General features: G+C 46.1%; 1 protein-coding gene across 1 annotated transcript in view; it reads right to left on the bottom strand.

Moving 5' to 3' along the window:
• Positions 1–449: 449 nt before the first annotated feature.
• SVOP (SV2 related protein) overlaps positions 450–13,355 on the bottom strand; it is a 74,247-nt gene continuing 61,341 nt past the window's right edge. Inside the window, exons 12-16 of the mRNA XM_059140607.1 lie at positions 11,202–11,309; positions 8,047–8,158; positions 7,070–7,151; positions 3,444–3,533; positions 450–2,100 (exon numbers count right to left, since the gene is read on the bottom strand). Of these exons, the coding sequence (XP_058996590.1) occupies positions 1,894–2,100; positions 3,444–3,533; positions 7,070–7,151; positions 8,047–8,158; positions 11,202–11,309 (599 nt within the window). The 3' untranslated portion in view covers positions 450–1,893. The remainder of the gene's footprint in view (positions 2,101–3,443; positions 3,534–7,069; positions 7,152–8,046; positions 8,159–11,201; positions 11,310–13,355) is intronic.

Below are 13,355 nucleotides of genomic sequence, written 5' to 3'. Positions count from 1 at the left end.
TTGTCTGACTAGCTAGAAGGTGAAAGAAGGAAGGAAGGAAGGCAAGCTAAGTTTCTATTACCCAGAAGAGCTCAACAGGCCAGAAAGAATTAGAGCCATAGCCACCATGGCTCAAGGAAATGGGGGTGTTGGGGAGAGGTAGATCTGCTAAGCTGCTTCCTCTCTGGCTGCCTGGGCTGAGGGGACTATAGTCTATATTTTGGGAATGTGGGATTGTTTGCCATTGACCCAGGACCTGAACCTGGAAGAGTTATCCACCCATGCCATTGGAAGAAAGTATCTCCGACAGGCTCAAGGTCACAAAATTGACAGCCAATGGTGTGACTTGCCCAGCTTATTGGAAAGAGTATCATATTAAGGCATTGAGATTACCTTGAATAGATAAAGTTGGCAATTTGAACCATCACTAAGACATCGTGACACACAGACAAACTTCAAACTTTACAATGTCCATCACCAACATGTTTTAATAAGAGATGAACGTACACATTTGGCTTCCTCAAAATGTTGACTTCAAGCAGGCGTCTCCACGCAGAAGGTCAGTCTTCTCTGGCCTTTGATGGGATCCAGCAGCTTCCACCCTCCTGTTCTAGGTTCCCTGCCTTCAGGATGGGGAAAGGGCTCATGGAAACCAGATCCTGGAGGTGCATATTGTCTGCTGAGACAATGGCATCAGCCCTTCCTCCCGAGGCCAACCCCAAAACCAACTAACTGCCCTCTTTTCCTTTGCAAATGTACACATGTCACACATGTGGGCCCTCCCGGTCCTCCCCACTGATGGCAGAGAACTATTGCTGGACCCCCGGGAGCTGCCTCTATGCAAAGACCAAGCCGGCCCTTGACAGCAGGGGGAAACAAGAAACCAAGGGGCGGGCAAGGATTCCTGGTTCCCTGACCTTGCTGGGAGGGGGTGGTTGGTATAGAATTTTTTCCATTTCTCTGCCCGAGTAGCCAGTTACCCACCCCCAACATCCACAGCACTGAAACCTGAGTTAACTATTTTCTTTCTCCAAGAGTCACCAACCAGCCTGACCAACGAGGGGGTCAGAAAAGAAGCCCCTGGCATTGGCCTTTGTTGTTTCCAAACGGGAGGCCCCGGCTTTGGCTTTGGACTTTATCCTCACCTCCTCTGGCCTCAGTCCCCAATTCCTGGGGGAGGGGGAGGACGACAGCTCTCTGAGGTGGTCATCTGGTAGAAGCCCAGCCATCCCCACAGACCTGTAGATCTGCTGGATCCAGAGAGAGCAACTCCAGAGGGGACCAGGAGGGGACACGTGGCTCAAGTTCAAACACATGTCTATATGTCAGAGTCTCCGCTAATCAGGCCCTGGGGAGGCAGACCAAGGGACCTCTTCGGAGACAGCATCTCTCAGACCCAGGAAGAAGCTGTTCAGGCCACAGCCGGGTCACCTTCTTCAAAGAAGAAGACTCCGGGGCTGGGGATGGAGAAGAAACCTCCTGAACAGATCCCGTTGGCAGGTGTTGAGTCCCTCGAGGTGGGTCTCTACCGGGCCCTGGGCCTGGACTGTATCTACAGAGATGTGTGTGGGGTTGTTCACCAAGGGTGTGACTGGCTGACTCTGGGCGGCATCTGGTTGGCGACCGGTGAAACCGGCCACTCCTAATGTGGCAGTTTTCCCCATGCAGGTCCACAGGTTATTAACAAACCTCCCCCCACACCTCCAGAGAACCCCCCGGAGCAAATGCCTCCCCAGCCCCAGGGGGATCTCAGTGAATATGAGCAAACGGAGTCAAGACACAAAACCCTGTAGGTCCAGGTTGTCCTTTGGGGTGAGTTCTTGACGTGGGCTGTGAGGGTCAGCGCCCCAGCAGGGCTCCACAAGCTCCCTGCGCTCTATGGCCTCAAAGACCAACTCAGCCCTGCATCAGTCACTACTCCTGAGAGCCAGAGTTCGACCTGGTGACGCCTGTGCCATGCGTCCCTCGGCCGACCATCTCCTGGCCCCACTCCCGGTGGCTGGACTCCTGTAGTCCGCGGCCTTTGGTCTCGATGGGCAAGAAGCAGGAGGCCAGGGCGGCCAGGAGGCAGCAGCTGCTGTATACCGCCAGGGTCAGGTACACGGAAGATTCCAGCATGACCTGGGGGAGGGAGACATGGGCCCATGAGAGGGGATATTCAGGAAGTATGGATAATGCCAGGCCATCTTATAAGCCCTCTGTGGGATTACCCCATTCAGTTCAGTCCCCACGACTAAGAGCAAGGGAATTGTCCCCATTTTTCAGACAGAAAAACTGAGCCTCAGAGAGGGCCAAGCAGAATACTCCACTCACACAGACATGAAGGATGGGCCTGGGGTTTGAGCTCACACCCCATCAGGCTCAAGAGTCTATATTCCTTCAACTACACTCTCTCAGAGCAGTACCTCTGTTTACTTTCTAGCTTAACAGCAGAGCCAAACCCCATTTTCTCACCTGCCAAATGGGTAGAGCAGTATCTACCTCCTGAGGATAGGATACCTGAGAGGACTTGGCACGATACAGGCATGTGGCCGGCCCTCTGCTGCGGGTAATAGTGTCTCACAATGGCCACACACAGTGGCCCAAAACAGAGACACTTGGCTAAAACTTGTGGTGGAATTCTGTTTATGTGAAATATCCAGAACAGGTAAATTCATGCAAACGGAATGCACAGGGGGCGCCCATCTGGCTTGGTCAGTATGGCACGGGACTCTGGATCTCAGGGTTGTGAGTTCGAGCCTCACGTTGGGTGTAGAGCTTATTTTTTAAAAAAAACTCACATTGGTGAGCTGTGGGAGAGGAGACACGGGGAGTGGCTACCTCACGGACATGGAGTTTTATTTGATGGGAATGTTTCAAAACTAGACTATGAAATGTGCTAAATGCCACTGGATTGTTCACTTTAACATGGTTAATTTTACATTCTGTGACTTTTACCTTGGTAAAAAAAAAAATGATAAAGACAGGGAAAAAAATGAATTGGCTATCAAAAAAGCAAAATGACTTCAAAATAAGATCCCTGGAAGTAGAGAGAAATGTTCCAAGACCTACCAGGGGCTACAAAATTCTGCAAATACACACGATCATGCAACTCAGAAACCAGGGCCTGAGACATGTTTCCCACCAAATCATGTTGTTTTCAATAGTTTGTTTTCATCTTACTTGTTCTAATCCAATTAGTTTTTGGCCAAATCCTATGGCACCCCCAGGGTCTTCTGGGGTCTCGGATCTAAGTCCCAGCTTCTCTGCTTCCTAGCTGTTTGACCTTGGACTAGTCTCTTTACCTTTTTGAGCCTATTTTCTCATTTGCAAGCGATATGACTCCTTTCATAGGATGGTTGTTAGGTAAGAGAAGGTGGTGCACACCACTGTGGGCTCTGCAGAAGGCTCAGCGTAGAGGAGCTGCTTACCATGCTTTGGCTTTTGTCATGCCTCACCCCCTGGTATTTGAGGGTGACACCCACCTGAGCAATGAAAGGAGTAATGAGAGCACCCACTCTTGCCATGCCGCTGCAGGTGCCCAGGCCCAGCGCTCGAGTCGCCGTGGGATAGACCTGAAACACAGGCATCCATGTGCTGTTGAGAAAATGTAGGATCCTCCCTCCTCTCTAGCTCAGGAGTGATGGGACTGCCCCCCGTGGGCAGGCCTGAAGTTAGCGTGAACCACATAGGTGTTGGTAACCACTTCAAGGGGTGGGAGACCAGGTGGGGAGTCTCATCTCAAGGGGGATAGGAAGTTCAACTGAGAAAGAAGGCAAGAGACCAAGCTGTGGATGGGAACCCAGTGAGGGGGTCCTCCCTGCCCTGGGAATTTCCCCCAAAGCTCCACCAGGAACTGGCGCACATTCAGAATCCAGACCCTACCCCACCTGCCTCTTTTCGTTCATTCACTCTGAAGGGTTGTGAGCTGCATTTCATAAAGACAGAGGTAGAAATGTTTACACGGTGTCTCAGTTTGTCACCGAGGGGCCCCCGTGCCTAGCTCTCCCTTGGGCAAAGTGAGATGTCACTGCACATCTTCCAGGCCAAGGGAACTAAAAAGTAGGCACGTCTTCTCCACTCCCTTTCCCAGTCTGCTGGCTTGAAGGAGGACTCAAGGCCTCCGAGGCCCTGTGGTAAGATTTCTCAACCTTAGTGCTAGGGACATTTGGGGATGGGTCCTTCTTCATGGTGGGGGCTATCCTATACATTGCAGGATGTTTGACACACCCCTGACCTCTACCCACTAGATGCCTGTAGCACCTTCTGCACTGCTCTCCCGAGTTGTGACAACCCAAAATACCCACAGGCATTGTAAATGTCCCCTGGGGGAGGGGCAAAATCACCCTTGATTAACAATTACTGGATGAGGAATTGGCAAGATGCAAAGAGCTTGGGTCCCTGAATCATACTGTGGAAGTGAAAGCACACCCATATTGGCCTGTTTCATTAGTGAGAAACTTCTGTTGTGTCAGTACATTGCACTTGGGGTATCTTTTGTTACAGCAGCTAGCACACCTCTAACAAGTACAGTCCTCAGTGTTGGAAGCTCAGGAAGAATGAATATACAGGGAAAAGCAAAGCTCATGCAGGATCCCAACACTCAGAAGTAACCATTGTCACATTTCCCTGTATATCCTTCTAGATTTTTCTATGACTGTAGATACATTGACATTCATTCATTTATTTATTCACTCAACAAATACTTTTGAGTGCATACCATATGATATTTTAATTCACCCAATGATACAGCAATATAGAAATAAATTCTCCTTATCAGAAATTAAGACACCTGAACTCCCTTTGACCCAGAACCTGTCCAGGTTTTCCTATATTCTTCAGGGGTCCCGACTATTATGAAGTTTGGATGGTATCCATCCAGATGCATTAAACATATGTGTATACAAAATATAGCATTATTTTCAAAATATAAATGGTGTCATATCATACTCACAGTCCAACTTGCTTTATCCATTCAGCATTATGTCTTAAAGTCCTATGGACAGCAGTATATAGACGTTTACCTCATTTTCTTTCACTGCTGCAATTATATTCCGTGATGGATAATACAGATTGATAGACGTTGGATTAAATGAGGGACACAGGCACTGACCAGCAAAAGCAAGTCAGGGGAGGGGGAGATCTGGGAGGCCTCCTTGGAGGAGGCAGGATTGGTGATAGGCCTGAGGTGGGGTGGAGGGAGCAGGGTTCAGGATGATGACTCAGAGTGAGGGCTCTGGAGTGTTGTGGGGATGAGGGATAATCTAGACACCCTCCTTCCCCTGGCACAGCATCTGTTACACAATATTCTCCTCCTTCTTTTGCTCCTCTCTAAAATAAGGTGAAATAAAATATAATAGGTATAAAAAAATTAACCCATAATCCCTGACTGTGGGAAATTAGAACTTCTCAGGCTCTGCTGTGTGAAGTGTAAATTCGTGCCACATTTTAGGGGGTGAGCTTTCAATTCCACTTAATGTTTATAGGCTTTAAACTCAGCAACTCCACCTTGACATTTATTCTAAGGGAAGCACACACATGCACATGACTATATAAAGCTGTTCACCTTGGTATTGTTTGTGATAGTGAAAAGTTGTAAAAAAAATCCAAATATCTGTTAGTATGAGAATTATTATAAAATTATGATTTGCCCACACAATACTATATAGTATGGTAAAATGTAAAATATATATGCATATATGTACCATATAGTATAATATAGTATACAATATAAAGTATATATACTGTTTAGTGAAGTATATATATATAATATATATAAAGTATATACCCATAGTATATACCACGGGTATATACTATGTGTAACATATATACATATATATAGTGAAGTATATAAACATAGTATATATAAAATATAGCATAATAAAAGAGTATATAATATACACTTATATACTGTATAGGAGTAAAGGGATAGCATATAATATATATGTATATACTATATAGTGTACTGTATAGTATGTAGTATACATTAGTATATTATATGTAGGATATACCATATATAGTATATACTGTTTACTTCACAGCATAGTAGAGCAAGGGTTGGAAACAACAAAGTAGATCCACGTGTCTTGTGCGCACTGTCTTCAATCTTCTCCTCCAAATTCCCTACCTCATTCCCTGCCCTGGGCCTGGCCTATGTGGATCGTTAAGGGCTCCTGGCCCTCTGGCTTCTGGTTGGGAAGATGGGAGCCCCAGTGGGAGATGGGAAGGAGGTAGAAGAGAGAGAGGTCTGGGTATTTATTCTCCTGCTCCTTCCCTTTCAGGTTGCCTCAGGCCACATGTGTCCCTCAACTAAGGACCACAACTTCTCTCTACATCTCTCTCCTGGAACTCTGGAACACTCCCCTCTCCTCATCCCACTGGCCTCGGGTGACAGCTGTGTCCCCAGCCACCTCCACCCCCATTGCAAGCTCTGGGGCACTGCTTTATTGTTTTTTTGTTTCCCTAAGTCTTGTCCCACACCATTGTAATTAGTTTCTTTATTAAGAAATAGTTGTTCAGGGCGCCTGGGTGGCTCGGTGGGTTGAGCCGCTGCCTTCGGCTCGGGTCATGATCTCAGGGTCCTGGGATCGAGTCCCGCATCGGGCTCTCTGCTCAGCGGGGGCCTGCTTTCTCCTCTTTCTCTGCCTGCCTCTCTGCCTACTTGTGATCTCTCTCTGTCAAATAAATAATAAAAATAAAAAATCTTTAAAAAAAAAAAAAAAAAAAAAAAGAAATAGTTGTTCATTTCCCCAGTTCGGTACCTGCACTAACATAAATCAGTATGTGCCTAGAAAACACTGAACTATTCAGAAAGGTGGTGTCTAGGAAGGGGGACCATGGGGCCCTTTAATTTTTGGTTTTATGCAGTTCGATACCATTTGGAACTTTTACATTGGACATCAGCTTTTATAAGAAGCAAAAAAAAAAAAAAAAGAAAGAAAAAAACAAAAAACAAAACAATTGGAAGATAGCCTGCAGGAATGAAGAGCTTCACAGTCACTACTCAGACAGACTCCTGGACAAATCCCATTCTGAGGAGCCCAGGCTGGGTGTTTCTGGAGGCAGAGCTCACTCCTTCCCCTTCCCAGCTGTTCCCAGGCACCCCTCTTACCTCAGGTGTGTAAACATAGGCTGCCTGAAAGCCTCCAGAAATAAACGCTCTTGCAATGAAGAGTAACAGAGTGAGCATGTTTCTAGGGAGAGAAATAAAAAAGATGAGCACTTTTTTTTTTTTTTTCCCTGTCAGCTTGTTTCAGCAAAGTCCTATCTGCCCAGGCAGAATTTATAACCTAGAAATTGGTACAGCCCAGCCCCACCCAACACATCCACACAGACACACAATCCTGGTGCCTTCTCGAAAGTCTGCCTTTATAAGTTTATTGTTCTCTGAAGTTCCGGGCTAAGAGCTGCAAACATCTGTGGTGCCCAGGTTGGTTGCAAGGTCAGAGAGAAGTGATACAAATCATTGAAAACCTAGACGGGACCTGATAGAGTCAGGAGCCAGCTGAGCCAGGGACAGTAAACTTCTATGCAGTATTTTTAGGATAATCCTGGTCCCCGACCCCCTGTTCCGTGGTTCCCCAAAATGCCTAAGAACACCAACATGTCAGGGTCTAAGCTTCCTCTCCAGACCTTCCGCACAGTCCTCATCAGCTTTGGTCTGGGGCCTCTCTGAGGTCAAGAGAGACACAAGCCCCTTCCATATTTTGAAGTCCTTGATAGATGGAAAAATAAAGAAATGCCAGAAAAGGGATTATACAACAGGACCTTGAAGTATTTCCCTTAAACAAAGGAATGCTTTTAAACCATACATAAATAGTTGTACCCATGATCTCACTGGGAGACAATGTCAAAAGTCTAAATGTGACGGTGTTGGAGCAAAACCTCCCAGCCCTACCCCCTTCAGAGGCCCCAAATTGAGTCTGATCTTGTGGTCAAGAGTCTCAGTCCCAGTGAGGGGCTGGGGCAGGGGGTGATCTCTCAGATCACTGACAGGAGTGCAGCCCACAGCTTACAGGCCCAAAGAGCCACTGACTATGACCTGAGACGTGAGCCTGCTGGTCGGAGAGAGCCGGTCTCTTGACCCACCTTCCAACACAGATGAACAGCAGGAGGCTGCAGAGGGAGAAGATGACAAAGCACAGGGCCATGGTCTTCTTGCGGCCCAGGCGATCGATGATCCACAGAGTCACAAGGACACCTGGGAGAGAGCAGGGACACTATAGCAGGCAGCTTCCAATATGGCGCCCAGCACCCCCCACCTCCTGGTATTCACACCCCATAGAATTCCCTGCCCCTTGAGCACCTGGCTGGTTCACTGTTGGTGAAGCCTCTGCCTTCGGCTCAGGTCATGATCTCAGGGTCCTGGGATCAAGCCCTGCAATCAGGCTCTCTGCTTAGCAGGGAGCCTGCTTCCCCCCTTCTCTCTGCCTGCCTCTCTGCCTACTTGTAATCTCTCTCTGTAAAATAAATAAATAAAATCCTAAAAGAATTCCCTGCCCCTGAGAGCAGGCTGGACCTAGGGAGTCTCTTCTAAAGACTAGAATACAGAAAAACACTAGAGGTCACTTCTGAGATGAAGTTATAAAAGAATGTGGCTTCTGTTTTCCTAGCATTCTCTGTCCCCCTGACTCTTCTTAGGCAGTGGCCTATAAGTGGCCTCTGGCCAACAGCCAGTGAGGAACTGAGGTCCTCAGGCCAACAGCCCTTGGAGGCATTGAATCTTGCCAGCAAGCACGTGAGTGAGCGTGGAAACAGACCCTGCTCCCGCTGAACTTCCAGATGTGACTACGAATGTTGGGCCAACACCGCCATTGTCATCTTGTCGGTTACGCCAAAGCAGAGGACCCAGGTAGGCTATGCCCAGCTTCCTGATCCACAGAAACTGTGAGTAATAAATATGTTATTTGAAGCCACTAAAATATGGGATAATTTGTTGCATAGCAACAGATAATGAAATAGGCGTGAAGGGATGTAGGGTTCATTGGATCCAGGCACGGGACACCAGGGATGGGAATCAGACCTGTCTCTGACTTCTCCTGTGGTCTTGGGTTTGTCCCTTGCCTTTTCAGAGCCTTAGTTACTTCACTGGTAAAATGGGGCTCAATAAAATAAGACTCCCTACTTCAGTAGAGGCAGTATAGTATGATGGTTTTTATTAATAATAATTAACTCTGGGCTCAACACTTTTGCATCTATTATCTTGCTTAATCATCAAAAGCAACCCCCTAAAATAAATGCTGTTAATTTCCCACACTTCTTCAGTCAAAAAATTAAGTGGAACTAATTTTTAAATTAAATTAAACTTTTTAATAAATTAAAAAGGAACTATTCTAGGAGCCTCGGAATGTGTCAGGGAACAGACACAACAAATCATAAATGTAATAAATAAGAATATCTGAGTTGCAGAAAGACAACATCATGAAAATTGTTGGAAAATCATGGTGAGTGCCCAAAGTCATGGAAATGGTTATTGGCAACGTGGTGTCTAATTCCATGTCCCTAGTCTTACCCACTGAGCCATATAGGGGAAGGGTTTTAAGAAAAAGATAGACAGGATCATACAGGAATGAAGACTCTGGGCTCTGGGGTGGGACCCCAACTCTTAGCTCTGCCAGGTGAAGGACACTGAGTGTTTTAGCTGAGCTCTCCCAGAAGCAGACCGTGGACAAGTCTTCCAGAAGCAGACCGTGGACAAGGGTCCAAGTACAAGTGTTTACTTGAGAGGTAACCCAAAGAAGCACCAGTGGGAGGGTAGGAGAGCAAGATAGGGAAGGGAAGGCAAGAGAGCCTGTCAAGACAGTTACCACTGTGGGCAGTTACTCTCAGATTCCACTGGGGAGTTCTGGGACCCAGTGTGGAAAATGTGTCTTAGCATTCTCCTGCCTAAGGAGTGAGGAAGCTGGGGTATTTGTACACCACTAACTCCTGCATTTATTATTCAAAGGCAGCTCCCAGGTTTTAACTCCTTGGCACTCTCAACTCCCTGGGGTGCTTTTAGATTCCGAGGCTTTCCATTCCTCTTGATTTAGCCCTCAGGCACAAAGATACAGAGACTGGCACCTGAAAGTTTAGGAACAGTTTTTGCTACCCCTTTCTATGCCTTAGTTTTTTCAGTTGTAAAATGGGGGATAATCATGTACTTCACAGGACAAAATGAGATATATCTATAAAACACTGAGCATAGAACCAAACATACACTCATTGTATAGAGAATAGAACCAAATATACACTCATTTGTTGAGTAAGCACTCAATAAATACTAAATACTACCCTTGTTGTAATAATTACTCGGTTTCTTAAAGGGAAAACATAGATCACCTTCACTCTATGTGCAACTTTGGATTTTTTTATGCCCCACTGATCCTTCCAGTGTGAGTGCTGATGGGGGACAATTCTCCATGGGTCTCTTGTATTTCTTGCATGCAGAAGCAATTTGTTCCAGGAAGCCTTTGTTCCAGGCTGTCCTTTCATTTGGATAGTCAACAACCTTGGAAGAGAGAGATACTGTCTCCTTCCAGAGCAAAGGGCAGGTCTGTTTACTGTCCAATATAATAAAGATGATGCCTCTCTCTGGACAAAAGCTGGGCAGATTTCTGGGAACCCACTACAGAAGATTTGATTTCCCCAAGCCTGGGATGCCTCAGGGAAGCAAAGTGAAAAGGGGATTGAGAAATATGTTGGGAAGGCAAGGAAAACTGGAATACAGGGTCAAAAATATAGGGAGTAGTAGATCAATCAGATACCTGGAAGGGAATACTCAGGTAATTCCTCAGGGAGCGACCATCATCCATTATCAGCATTTGCATGCATTTGGGTGAGCTAGTTCTTGTCGTAGGACAAGAGTTAGAGCCCAATAGCTGTACCCACTACTTCATTGCATGTGCAGCATCCACCTGGACCCTTTGTCATCATCCCTGTGAGATTTGGGAGCAAGGGGAGCTGACACTAATATACTATTCCTGTTGCTTGCTGTGCCATGCATAGTAGCCTTTGTTTCTGACCCAGGAGTCTTGTGTCTTCTGCCAATGGATGTGACAATGGACGGCTTAATTTGCTAGCCTTCAAGAAGAGGAGCCTTCAGAGTTCTTGTCAACTTGTAGCTAAGTGTTGAAAAAAAACAATCTCCAGCTCCCCTGGAAAGGGGATTTGCTTCCAGACAGCACCAGCTGGAACCACCACAGGACCAGCTGCCGCGTTCACAGGCTTGGCTGCCCCGGCCCCACCTTGCACAGGTTCCTCACCTGGGAACTCAGAGAGGGTCGTCCACAGCAGGTCCATGTAATCCTCCTCACTCAGGTACTCACAGGCCAGGCTGCATTTTGCTTCCACTGCCTTCTTCTGGCTGGAGACTGGGAGGTGGGAGATGGGAGAAAGAAGAGCCATGTATAGAACCTTGAATCATACCCTCCTGCTCCTGCACCTCCTTCCCTGGGTATGTTTCCACGGGATACCATGGAAAGATCCCAGGCTCTGGAGTCAGACAGATTCAGGTCTGAACCCCAACCAGCAGAGCTCAGCTTTAATCTCTCTGAGTCTCAGTTTCTTCATAAACCTGGAGCTAATAAAACCACTGGGTAAAGTAGTTGGGAGCCTGAACTCAACCTGTGCATATGAATGTACTTAGCCCAAAGCTGGCACATACCAGGTGTTTTTGTGGCAGACAGACTCTAGGTGGCAGACAAACTCCAGGGAGGCCTCTATGATCCCCACCTATATTATCTGGCCATTCCTTTATCCCACCTTCAATCTCTCTCCTTTGCTCTGCTCTCTCCATCTCTCTCCCTTGACCAGCTACACTGGTCTTCTTGCTGTTCCTTCAACACCCCTGCCTCAGGACCTTTGCACTGGCTGCTGCCTCTTCCTGGATTGCTCGTTATATATCCCTATGACTAATCTCACATTGTTCATGTCTTTTTTTTTTTTTTTTCATGTCTTTCTTTAAATCTCACTTCATGGAAGCCATTCTGACCACTCCATTTAAAAATTCAACTTAATCACTGCCCCTTATTCTGCCTCACATTTCTGACCTCCCTTATCCTGCTTCACTATCTTTTTTCCCCATACATTTGTTAAGAAATAGCATGAAAGACTTTGAAATGGGCAAAATGCTTTGTCTGGTGCACCCTTACAAGTTGTATCAACTTTCATTATCTGTAAGCTATGCACATTATAGAATATTGACATTAATGCAAATGATTCTTGTCCATCAAAATGAAAATTGCATTCTAACCAGTTTTGCCCTCATTGTAAAGGCTTTTCAGGATTTCTGATTGCCTACATACATGTATTCTTTTGTATTCTCCTTTGAACTAGTTGAAACCTCTTCCAGCCATTAGGAGACAATTCTCCATGAGTTGCTCACATTTCTGCATGTTTTATAAGCAAAGACACTAAAGGTCTTTGTTCTGAACTATCTTTTCAAGGATCTTGGTTCAACCAACAACTTTGACAGGAAGTGTCTACCTTTGGAGCAAGGGGCAGGTTTGCTTATAGCCTTCGATGACATAGTGTCTCCCCACAAGGCAAGAACAGGCTTGACCTGCTTTAAACCTTTACCATCCAGTAGAAGAGAGCGAGGTGCCCTAAGGTCTGAGATGCTCTCTTATAACATAATTCAGCTTCTGCAGCTGTGGTCTCCCCTCTTCACATCACCCTCTGGGAACAGGAGCTCCTTGCTGGTGTAAGGAAGTACTGATACTTCAGCCACTGCTATTATTATGAGTAACAAAGTCCTTTGTCTCTGACCCAGGAGTGTTGTGTGTCTTTTGCAGGCATCTGTGGAAGCTATGGAAGGCTAAATCATTAGCTTATAAAGAGATAAATCCTTGGGCTTTTCACAGTTCTTAACTGGTTCATTCAGTAATTGAGGAGTTAAATAAAATCTTTGACATCTGTTCATTGCATATTTGAAGGAGAGGCAGGAGTTTACCTTTTCTTAATTTTTTTCTTTGATGCACCTATCACCTTCCAACACACTATGTTATTTACTTACTTATTATGTTACTTTCCCTCTTTTTCTGTTTCCCCACCAAAACATGAGCTTACACGGTAGGGACATGTGTCCTTTGTGTTCACTGATATAGCCCAACACCTAGATCAGCATATAGAAAATATCAAATGAATGACTTGTCCAAGGTCTCATAACTACTGGTGCTAGAACCGAGGCTCTGATTTTCAACTACGAGCTCATTCATTTTCTCACTCAGGTATAAGAGAGAGCTTTAAACACGAGTTGGTAAACTATCACCTGCAGATTTGACATCTGGTCTCCTGCCTGTTTCTTCCTGGCTTGCATGCTAAGAGTGGGTTTTACATTTTAAAATGATTTTTCACAATCAAAGAGGAGGAGAGCCGGGGTGGCTCAGTCATTAAGTGTCTGCCTTCAGCTCAGGTCA

The sequence above is a fragment of the Mustela lutreola genome, chromosome 11 (genome assembly GCF_030435805.1).
Source record: "Mustela lutreola isolate mMusLut2 chromosome 11, mMusLut2.pri, whole genome shotgun sequence".
In the NCBI taxonomy this organism is placed as follows: domain Eukaryota; kingdom Metazoa; phylum Chordata; class Mammalia; order Carnivora; family Mustelidae; genus Mustela; species Mustela lutreola.
This window is presented reverse-complemented; position numbering and strand designations above follow the sequence as displayed.